The 12,422-nt window shown below is 43.0% G+C and overlaps 1 protein-coding gene across 1 annotated transcript in view; it reads left to right on the plus strand.

Moving 5' to 3' along the window:
* Positions 1-12,422, plus strand: part of LOC126354425 (UDP-glucosyltransferase 2-like) — a 62,304-nt gene that overhangs the window by 33,600 nt on the left and 16,282 nt on the right. The window contains exon 4 of the mRNA XM_050004062.1: positions 10,236-10,695. Within this exon, the coding sequence (XP_049860019.1) occupies positions 10,236-10,695 (460 nt within the window). The remainder of the gene's footprint in view (positions 1-10,235; positions 10,696-12,422) is intronic.

Consider the following 12,422-nt stretch of genomic DNA (forward strand, 5'->3'; position numbering starts at 1 on the left):
AGCGCACTCGAGCAGATGTAATTTCGATGGATTGCTCACGCACTGCCTCCCAACAGAGAAAATATTTATACCATTCACATTCAGTGTAACCTCCCAACAGTTTACTTCCGTAATCTCGCAATAATGACATGACTAACCTCCCAATAAAAAATGTGATTCATATATAACCCTTCATTAATTAACTGACTGTGAATCTAAAGTGGTAAATTTGGAAGTCAGCAGTGCTGCGTCATGGCCCTGAAAGATCATTCTGAATAAATTGAAAATTCTTACCTCAATGAAGTCGCCGGATAACGCGTATATATCTGCTCCTACAAGAAATTTTTCTGGTACAGCCCAGTGCAATGCTAGCCACTAGATTTGTCATGTATAAAAAGAAACTGATTTCTTTTACGATAATCGGGATGACCATGGACAGGAGAAATTATAAAATCTTTAAATTCAGATGAATGATTGTCAAAAGTTAATTTTATAAGAAAGATTATTATTAAAAGATTTTTAAAATCACTTACATGGGACTTGACACAACAATAGTACAAATTTAGTTGTAACAAACTACATATGCGAGCGGTTGCTTTTACCTTATACTACATCGCTCAGGCACCGCCATCGCTCCCTACGACCGGCCCCGCCAACTCCATACACTCGACTGCCAGCTACTACTTACTCCTACTGCCGGAGCTACAACTACTACTGCTCTCTCGTCTGCGATTCTATTGTAGCTTACATATCGCAGGCAGCGCGTGAGCAATCCATTGAAATTACATCTGCTCGAGTGCGCTGGCAATAAATTCCTTAGTCATGGACCTCTTATAATGTTACAAACTTTCGTAGATGATGGAGAAGGACAAATGTATCGATTTGAGATAAGAGTCCTTTTACCGGAAACGAACGAGTCGAGAGTTATAGGTGAAAACTATTCTTATACCTCTGACGTTGGAATACATGTAGCGGTACTGTCGTTGCTAAGAATATAAGGTACGTAGTATTCAGAGGTGGTAGTATGGACCAAGACTTCAAAAAAATGTCTAGGGTAAACATGCACTCTAAAATGTATACATAAGCAGCTATGAGCACTTGTTCAATCGAGGAGATGCGTTTCACACTAGCGAAGATTAACTAGCAACGACAGTACAGCTACATATATTCCACTGTGTGAAGTATCAGAATGAGTTACGGTTGTAATTTTCGACTCGTTCTTTCCGAACCAGGGAGTATTGACTCAACTGATACATTTGTTTCTCTCAATCATCCCTGAAATTTAGTAACGCCCTGGAGCGTCGTTGGATGAGTGATGTAAAATTTGGTCTGATTAGTCCCCTCTACAACGTCTAGAAGTGTGTAACATGCTTCGTGAAACATCGTGCATACCCCCAAAGTTGGCAGTTATTCTTATGGCAAAAGCTGTCGAACCTAAACATTGTAGGACATCTGTTACATCTCTTTTCGAGTTTAAGTTTTCATCAGTATCCACGGCTAAGAACGTATATGCAATCATGTGTGGCCATGTGGTTAACTGTGCCATTGAAGAACATCAGTTTGCGCTCTGATGTCGTGCAGATCGGACGACATACTCGTGTAGCTCTTCATACTTTTACAGTGCAGACGACTACGACAGCCGACAAAGGGGACATGGTTATCGTCTGTGGCGAATGTCGCCAAACTGTTAGAGCTAAAGCGCGGTAGTATTTGAGAAGGTATCCTGATCGTGACAAGCCCTCATGAACTGTCTTTGCAAACATTGCAAGAAATTTCAAGGAACTGAAAGTGTGAAGAATAAAATACGCCAACGAGAAAGAACAGCAAATAGTGAAACAATTACAACCAAAATTTTAGCTGCGGAAACGCACAATCCATGTCTTACTATGTTTCAGCTTGACTGTGCGAGTGCGATCAGCCAATCGAGTGTTCTGAGAATGATACATTCCAACGAATTTCAACCTTTCTCATTTCATTCCATCAAGAAGCTCATGGCAAAAACTTTCAGCCTCAGATACGGTTCTCCTGATGGTGACTCTGAAGGCTGCAAAGTACTGCGACATTATTATGAAAGATTTGATTGGCAGATGAAGCATAGTTTACAAACAATAGGCGAATGAGTAACCGCAATATGCACTAGTGGTTAGTTGAATTCTATTTCTGGCTGAGAGAATTGGATAAGCGATGACCTTGGTCTGTCAGTAGATGGTGCAGCTTTTCAGGAATTACATCAGTTTCCATTAGTATTAATGGGACTCTAAAATAGCCACAAGTACACAACGTGTCCCAGGAGAAATGATCAGCATTCAAGCATATGACAGGAACGATTATTCGGAGCAGAAAGAAGTCTAATCAATGTGGGCTCTAAAATACATGCCTTATGAGCTATGGTCACTTCTTCATAACCGAGTCTAAGAAACAAATCTCATCTACAGCAAGCTCTTTGCTTTCCATATGTTTGGAGGAGTTAGTATGGATTGAACAAGAAAAAATCGATTCTAAAGTGCTTACCTTATAGCTATGACCTCTTGTTCAGTAGCAGAGATGTGTTTCAGAGAAGAAAAGTTTAACAAGTGCCCATGGCTCTTGAGGTATGCATTTTAGAGCCTTCATTTACTAGTCCTTTTTGCTTCCAACAATCGTTCCTGCCATATCTATAACTATTCACAATTCCTCCTGGGACATCCTGTATACAGTTCCTGACAGATATGCTGCAGTAGTTGTTGTAAGATATCCCAGTGAACATGATGTTATCCATGTGGAACTAATGTGACAAATGTCCCACAGTAGTAGGACACCATTGGTATCAGGACAAATTGTAAGTGTGGGTTGGCTACACTCAGGGACAAGCATACATTCAGGAGCCAAACTACTGTTCTCTTTCGATTGACAGGTCCTGTACTTATTCTTGTGCTAAGAGGATTATGACCCCTGAGGACAACCCCTCCTTTTGATTTTCAGATCCTTCCTCCACCTATTCCCCTCCCCCTCCTCCTCCCCTGCGAATCCCCCTCCTCATCTCCCATCCCTCTAGGAACACCCATCGCCGATACAACCATACTTCTGATATCAATCTGATTGACTAATTAATTTAATCGATCAGTTAATTAAACACCATCCTGCTTCTGTGGAAAACCCCAGCTCTCCCCATCCCCTCCCCCACCTGGAAATTGGCAGGAAACAAACTGTTGATTGGCCACTTGGAGGGAAATCAGTTACATTGTATGGAATATTCATTAAATAATTTAGACACTATGTGAAATATTGTTCATTTAAACAATCTATGAGATGCAACAATGTGAATGAAATATAGTTTATTTATTTATTTAAAGAATTTGGTGGGAAATCGATCGCAGTATAAGGAATATTGTTTAAACTACGTATACGACCGTATAATATCGTTTATTTAAACAATTTACAGGATAGAAGGTGACATATTGAATAATTAAACAATTGTTAGCCTTTTGCATTCCGATCGCATAAGGAAACAAGTATTTACACTGTCACAGACCCCTTTTACATATCTGAAAAACTTTCTTGTGTCTCGCTACACACGCAGGATGCCCGGCGTCAGGACGCACTGGAGGGAATTCGGAAATGCCAGCAAGCTCGCCACACCGGTGTCAGCTGTCGGCTGCGATCTCAAGTGGTGTGTATGCGTGAACCAACCGGTCGAATACAATCGCAAATGACAGATGCCTTTCTTCCAAAGCAAAAACCTGATTGGAAATCAACCCTGAAATACTCTGAAGTTAATAAATAATTAATTTCTGATCATATGATCGTGATTAGGGGAAATAAGGCGGACACGGTAGCTATTTCACACAGATACAAATTGATGATGGCACAAAAGTAGTAGCAGGTTGACTAAAAATATACTGTACAAAAAAGATCGTTGCATACGCACGCACACACACACACACACACACACACACACACACACACACACACACACACACACACAGAGAGAGAGAGAGGGGGGGGGGGGGGGGGAAGCTGTAGCTTGCTTTGCAGGTGATGTATGAGCTAGCATTAGATATTTAATTCCACCATGGGCTCACGTCAACCTGCTTAGCTGAGTGTTTATTGCTTGCCTCTTATGCAGCGGGACTAGGTTCGATTCCCAGCCGGGTTGTAGGGTTTCTCCGCTCGTGGACTGGGTGTTGTGTTGTTTTCATCGTCATTTCATCCTCATCACCAGCACGCAGCTCGCCCAATGTGGCGTTGACTGTATAAGACTTGCGCTCAGCAGCCGAACTGCACTGGATGGGGCCTCCTGGCCAACAATGCCATATGCTCATTTCATTTCCCTACATCATGATCATGTGACTGGAAATTAACCATTTATTAATTTCAGGAGCATCTCAGGATCATTTCCCAATCAGGTATTTGCTTTGGAAGGAAGGCGTTTCTCATGTGCACTGGTATCCAGCAGGTTGGTTTATGCATGCAGACCTCTTCAGATGGAAGTCGGCAGCTGACAACAGGGCAGCAAGCTCTCTGGCGTTTCCAAAATCCCCCCGATGCATCCTGCCTCTGGGCAGTCTGTGCACGTGGTGAGATGTGAGAAAGTTTTTCACATATGTTTAAGCAATCTGTGACAGATTGTCTAAATATGTTTCCTTATGTGATCGTAATGCAGAAGCATCGCAATTGTTTAAATATTCCACATGTCACCTTCTATCCTTTAAATTGTTTAAGTAAACAATGTTCCATACATTGTCTAAATTGTTTAAACAATATTCCATACTATGCAATCGTTTCCCACCAAATTCTTTAAATAAATAAATAAATTATATTTCATACAAAGTTTTGTATTCCATAGTTGTTTAAATAAACAATGTTCCACACATTCTCAAAATTATTTAAACAATATTCCATACACTGCAATAGAATTCCCACCGAGTGGGCAATGAGCAGAGTCTTTTTCCTACTAATTCCTTGGTGGGGGGGGGGGGGGGGAAAGGGAATGGTTGTTTTCCCAGAGGGAGGGAGTGGTGTTTAATTCATTCATCAATTTAATTAATTGGTCAATGAAATTCATATCAGAAGTGTTGTTGTATCGACGAGGAGATTTCCCAGAAGGAAGGGGAGGAGGTGGGGGAGGGGGAGGAGGAGTGGGAGGGCAATGGGTGGGGGAACAATAGGTTAAGGACATGTCAATCAGAGGGAAGGATTATCCCCAAGGGGTCATAATCCTCTTAGCAGAACAATAGGTTTAGGACCCGTTAATCAAAAGACAACAATAGGTTTGCCCCTGAATGTAAGCTTGTCACTGAATGTAGGGAACCCACACTACCAAATTGTCCTGATGCCAGTGTTGCCGTACTACCACCCATTCTGCGTAGTTGACTACATTTGGAGATCGCTAGATCAGTCATTTGGCAAATACAAATTAACCTGAACACTCACTGGGCGTACCATCTGTGGACTATCATCTGTGAAGAAAATTAGAGCGAGAGGTCCACAGAGTGTCTCGGACGAATACCGAATTCACGAATTGCGTGTACCGTGGGACTGTACTGCAATAACTCCAGATGAAATTTAAAGTGCAGTGTTGTCTATATGGACTACCTTTATAACGAGTGTCAACGCTCAAGGTCAATTTTTTTGGGACTTGATGTGGCAGTCATCTTAATAAATTCACAAATCGTACCTGACTCAAGTGTTTGTTAATATTTGGTGCCATAGAGCACACATTTGTGCGATGTCTTCTCCCGACAGCTGAACAATGGTTTGCAGCGTTATTATGCTGGTGCTATTTCATCAACTTTCACAAATTTTGTGCCATTGAAGTCTTCTTCTAAGGCTCTTTCCAAGTCTTCAGAGAAAGTAGATAGCTCCATTAAATAAAATAGTCGAAGTCATAATTCTGATGCTACAAATGTTAAAAATTACTTGCGAACATCACCAAATTTGGTCCAGTGTCCGGTGTAACTTCCTGAAAATCGCTCGTTGATGTATTTACTTGTTCTGGATATATTTTAGGTGGTGTACCTTCGCTACCTTACACTGTAGAGTAGACCCTAGAACAATAAAGGAGGAAAATGTCACGTTGTTACTAAACCATCATAGCTTCTATTACTCCATATTTTGTTCAAAGATAGTCGTAATTTATAGTTTATGCACTAGTTAAATACAGTTACCAGGTCTCCTATGGTACGTCACATACAAAATACACTCCTGGAAATGGAAAAAAGAACACATTGACACCGGTGTGTCAGACCCACCATATTTGCTCCGGACACTGCGAGAGGGCTGTACAAGCAATGATCACACGCACGGCACAGCGGACACACCAGGAACCGCGGTGTTGGCCGTCGAATGGCGCTAGCTGCGCAGCATTTGTGCACCGCCGCCGTCAGTGTCAGCCACTTTGCAGTGGCATACGGAGCTCCATCGCAGTCTTTCACACTGGTAGCATGCCGCGACAGCGTGGACGTGAACCGTATGTGCATTTGACGGACTTTGAGCGAGGGCGTATAGTGGGCATGCGGGAGGCCGGGTGGACGTACCGCCGAATTGCTCAACACGTGGGGCGTGAGGTCTCCACAGTACATCGATGTTGTCGCCAGTGGTCGGCGGAAGGTGCACGTGCCCGTCGACCTGGGACCGGACCGCAGCGACGCACGGGTGCACGCCAAGACCGTAGGATCCTACGCAGTGCCGTAGGGGACCGCACCGTCACTTCCCAGCAAATTAGAGACACTGTTGCTCCTGGGGTATCAGCGAGGACCATTCGCAACCGTCTCCATGAAGCTGTGCTACGGTCCCGCACACCGTTAGGCCGTCTTCCGCTCACGCCCCAACATCGTGCAGCCCGCCTCCAGTGGTGTCGCGACAGGCGTGAATGGAGGGACGAATGGAGACGTGTCGTCTTCAGCGATGAGAGTCGTTTCTGCCTTGGTGCCAATGATGGTCGTATGCGTGTTTGGCGCCGTGCAAGTGAGCGCCACAATCAGGACTGCATACGACCGAGGCACACAGGGCCAACACCCGGCATCATGGTGTGGGGAGCGATCTCCTACACTGGCCGTACACCTCTGGTGATCGTCGAGGGGACACTGAATAGTGCACGGTACATCCAAACCGTCATCGAACCCATCGTTCTACCATTCCTAGACCGGCAAGGATACTTGCTGTTCCAACAGGACAATGCACGTCCGCATGTATCCCGTGCCACCCAACGTGCTCTAGAAGGTGTAAGTCAACTACCCTGGCCAGCAAGATCTCCGGATCTGTCCCCCATTAAGCATGTTTGGGACTGGATGAAGCGACGTCTCACGCGGTCTGCACGTCCAGCACGAACGCTGGTCCAACTGAGGCGCCAGGTGGAAATGGCATGCAAGCCGTTCCACAGGACTACATCCAGCATCTCTACGATCGTCTCCATGGGAGAATAGCAACCTGCATTGCTGCGAAAGGTGGATATACACTGTACTAGTGCCGACATTGTGCATGCTCTGTTGCCTGTGTCTATGTGCCTGTGGTTCTGTCAGTGTGATCATGTAATGTATCTGACCCCAGGAATGTGTCAATAAAGTTTCCCCTTCCTGGGACAATGAATTCACGGTGTTCTTATTTCAATTTCCAGGAGTGTAAATACAAATACTCTGTTTTACACCCGATATGACAATACAAGATTGCTGGGAACAGCGAATTGGTACCAACTGCAATCTAAATTTTGCAAGGATTTAGTAAAGTAGATTAAAAAAAAAGAAAATTACAGAAGAGGCTCAGAAAGCAAAACTGCACACACTTGCACTGCGCTAACTTCATTACTGAGTAACTATCTGTCTCGAAAGTCACCTCGATTTACTCCCTTTCCGCCAAGTTTGATGCCTCAAAACTAGCACACTACTGTTTACGATTGTTTCTTGGTTTTAGTTTCTGTCGCCTGTACTCAACCGTCAGTGAAGTGCAATGTTCTAAAAACCGAGGATCTGTGTGTGAAATGTAGCAGGATGAAAAAGTCGTGGTTCACCATTTAGTTTAACATTGTCTAATAGCAGTAACGTAAAACATGAGAACTGCTTATGAGCTTGACAAATGGGTTTGTAAGACAAGTGAAAATGTTTCAGTGACCACTGACGATGCTTTGAAATAGAGCGAAACGCATATGGCCTAACTAAGACATAATTGCAGTCGCGAAATCCGAAATATAACTCATGTTACTTGTATAATTGGAAATGCAAAAACTGGAGGCCTAAAATAAAACAAAAAAAATTCGATAGTATTTTAACGTCCGCACCAGTTTAATTTTCCGACAGAAAACTAGCTAAGTGCTCACAACGCTAGTGTCAGATCATGTAGCTCCATCTTCAGCTACATCTACAAGTGGTGTGTCGCGAAGACATTATGTCCAAAAGACGATCAGAGAATGAGCCACACCTTCAGAAACGTCATTGTAGCTGCTGGGACAGTGCTTAGTTTCGGCGATTTCCTGCTTTTGTTAGACTCCTCCTCATAAGGCGTTATATTGACTTTCCTCGCTGTTTGTCAGCTTCTGTAGTATGGTTGGAGTAGGCGCGATCATGTTCGGAACATTTACCTGAGAAGCTGTCTTTTAGATCCCTTCGTCTGGATTACTCAAGACATGCCACTGCGAATTTGTATAAAATAAGTACAGTCTAAAAAAAAAAAAAAAGAAAAAGACGCACCATGAAGGAATCAGCCAACTATCCAAATGGGACGGAAATTGGTAGATGTCCATCTCTGGCCCTTACGCAAGTGGTTATTCGTCTTGGTATTTATTTACAGGGTTGTTGGATGTCCTCTTGAGGGATACCATGCGAAAATCTGTACAATTAGAACGTTAAATCGTCAAAATCCCTAGCTGATTGCAGAACCTTTGCCATAATGCTCCAAATAGTCTCAATTGCAAGCCCAAGATGGCTTGCCATGAAGGGCAACATAACAAGGCGTAGAATATAACGGATGTACCACTGTTCTGCAAGGGTGCAGCGGATGACAACAACGGAGGTCCTGCTATGAAGTAAAATGGCACTCCTGGTTGTCGGCCGTATGGGAGGCTGCAATCAGGTTCGTACCCCACTGCTGTTGGGCGTCTCCAGACACGTCTATGCTGGTCATTGGAGCTCTATTCGAAGTGGACAATTCTACTCCAGTCAGTGAGATTACAGGCCAAAGACACATCTGCAGACACACCAGACAGAAGTGGGATATCAAGCTGACTGTCGCCCGCCATACGGCCGACAACCAGGAATGATGGTCTGGGTTGCCATTTTATTCCATAGCAAGAACCTTTGGTTGGCATCCGTGATACTCTTAGGGCACAGCGCCAGTCGACGATACTGTACACTCCGTTTTGTTGCCCTTCATGGGAAGCCATCCTGGGTTCACATTTCAGCAAGATAATCCCCCCTCCCCTCTCCCCCCCCCCCCCACACACACACACACGGTGAGAGGTTACACTGCTTGTCATCATGCTTGCCAGACCTTATCTTGCCCAGGGAGGTCGATGGATCTCTCCCCAATTAAGAACGTTTGGAGCATTATGGACAGGGTCCTCCAACCAGCTCGGGATTTTGACGCTCTAATGCGCCAATTGGACATAATTTAGCATGATATGTCTCAGGAGGACATCCAGCAACTCTATAAATGAACATCAAGCGTAATAACTGCTTGCGTAAGGGCCAAAGGTGAAGGCGAACAGTACGTAGAATTTGTAGCATACTTCTAGTTTCCTCACTCAGTGCTGGTTCTAGCATTTTAAAGTAGGATTACGCAGATTAGCTGGTGTCGATGTTCGAATGTCTGCTAGTCAGTGTTTCTCTGTATTGACATGGTGCTCTCCTATCGATCAGACAGATATGTGACAATTCGCGCTATACTTCTTTGTGTACGTCCTATACCCTCTACTGGTTCTATCTCGTGTTTTTCCCATACACTGGAGCAATATTCTAGGATGGCTCTCACCACAGTGTTTTGTAAAAAATCTCTTACGCCACTCGGCTGCATTTTCCCAGTGTCCTGAACTGAAGTCTGCCATCAGCTTCACCTACGACTGAACCTATGTGTTCATTCAGTTTCATATCCCTAAAAACAAGATGACTAGATCACTCATAGAAATATTAGTGTGCAAAATAGAACCGCGTCAGTCAAGCAAAAAAACAAAAATAAAAAAAAGACCTGAGAAATCACATTACGCATTAGTGAATCCTGTATATCGTAATAAAATATTTAAAATAAGTTTTTTGTTGTGTCTACACACTATGCTTATTATGCTATTGCAGGCAGGAGCAAAAGTTCGATTTGGTCATTATGGAGACTGTGACTCTGTTCTGCTATTTTGGATTTGTTCACCAACTGGGCTCGCCACCGGTTGTCGGCTTCCTCTCGGTTGGTGTTCCTGGCACTATGAGTTACACCCTGGGAGACTACGTGAACCCTGCATACATGCCGGAGATCATGACGTCCTACAGCGACCACATGACATTCTGGCAGAGGCTGCAGAACACGTTTTCCTTCCTCAGGCAGATGTATTCCAGTTATACTGTTATCAACCCTGAAAACGACAGGTTGATACGCAAGTACTTTGGACCAGACGTTCCTCCTCTAAGCGAGATGTTTCTAAACATCAGTCTTATACTTGCGAATAACCACTTCAGTGCCAGTTACCCTCAGCCACGTTCCTCAGGTGTAGTAGAAATGACTGGTCTGCACATAGAAAAGAAGCGAAAGCCCTTACCGAAGGTAAGCAGTCCAGTTCTCCATACAACTGTAAAAGTAAATTAATGAACACATTGTAAGAAGCTTTGTAACAAACTACACAAATCTTATTTTAGATTTCTACAGAAAAGAAACTATGTTCTAAAAATCTGTACTTCACAAACTAGGATGTTTTACAGAGTGTAAAGAGTACAGTTCTGTCACTTTCAGTTCCATTCGTTGCTGATCTTGGCAGTTCGAGGATAGTGTTCTTTTCTTGTAAATGGGAGGGCTGGGGTAAATGTTTCGTTTCGGCATTGAGTATGAACTACAATGAGTTCCTATTAAGGATCTAAATGAGCATTTCATCCTCCCGACATCTCTATTTGACCAGTGCATAAAGACGGAACCATCAATTCCCGTAAGGACAGTTTCAGAGCCCTAACTTGATGAAGTTAACTTTAGCATATTCATATCTAGTTTTCTCAGGAACTTTCAAAGGTAATAAAAAAACTGTGCCAGATACAGAGTCCAATCTTATACATTCATTTATCTACTATCAAGAATCTAATTTTGTTAGATATCAAGATATGCATTTTTAATGGAGGTCTTAAAATTTATGTAATTTAAAAAAATGTTTTTATGATCAAACTATAAGAGCTATCTGTACCACTGTAGATCCGCATGAACATAATACTGCTGTGAATAAGAGGTAAAAATTTCAGAGCTTTAGCTTAAGTAGTTTCTGAGATAATAGGAAACATTTTTTAAAAAAGTAAATTTTCAGAAATGCACTTGAAAGTTGAAGTAAAGATTTGTAACCATTATATTCTTGAGAATCAATCAGATGCAGTTTCTTTCTCCTGCTGAGGGGTCGTGGTCCTTCTGTTGTGTTTTTTACCCTAGTTTCTGCCCTGGAGGCTCTCTGTCTATCCAGTTCTATGTTATGGCCAGAATTAATACCAAATTGCTTCAAAACATTTATTCTGCCTGCGTTTTCATCACTGAAGGTGATCACAGATGCCAATATTCAGTCTTTTCAAGCCCACAGATATGTCTTTGAGCACTCTGGTCCATAGAACGTTATTGGAAGACTCATTTACATATTGAGTTTTTCTGTGAGACATTTCTTCAGAAGATCTGGATGTGCTATATCTCTGTATACTGGATTTATTACTGCTCCAAAAAGCTTCAATGATGGTGTTTCTATTGGTATCTTTGGTTCATGCTGCCTCAGCTTTGATGTATTTACACAAGCCAATTGTAAAAGTGGTGTGGTGGCTTCTCATCACTTGACGTCTTGTGGAATATCGTTGGACATACTGCTTTTCTCATTCCTTCCAAGTTGTTCGTACTCTTTCTAATGGTCTAGCCAAGGTATTCACTTAGCTTTTTGATTGTTTTGTTGGTCAGACGTCCTCTAATAGTCTTTCGATCCTCAAGCTTTTTGCTAGAAACGTTCTGCCTGATTTTACGTTCTTGGACACCCATTCGTTTCTGCACATGACAGACACATTCTAACTTCTGCGGGGGTTGGGTCATCATAGGGCCTGCTGTCAGTTACGGATCTGGATCAACTGGAATCGTCATTACCAAAGATTTTAGAATAGACAACTTGGAGTCGTTCTTGACAGCGCTGAAAGATCTTCACAGCTGGGGCAATTTCCATTCCTCCTCTGGATCCCTCATATACTTCCTGACAGTTGCGTTCATGCAATTGTTACTTCTCATTATTGGTACCCACTTTTGTCCATCCATGGCAATGTTTTACT

Source organism: Schistocerca gregaria, chromosome 3, assembly GCF_023897955.1.
Source record: "Schistocerca gregaria isolate iqSchGreg1 chromosome 3, iqSchGreg1.2, whole genome shotgun sequence".
In the NCBI taxonomy this organism is placed as follows: Eukaryota; Metazoa; Arthropoda; class Insecta; order Orthoptera; family Acrididae; genus Schistocerca; species Schistocerca gregaria.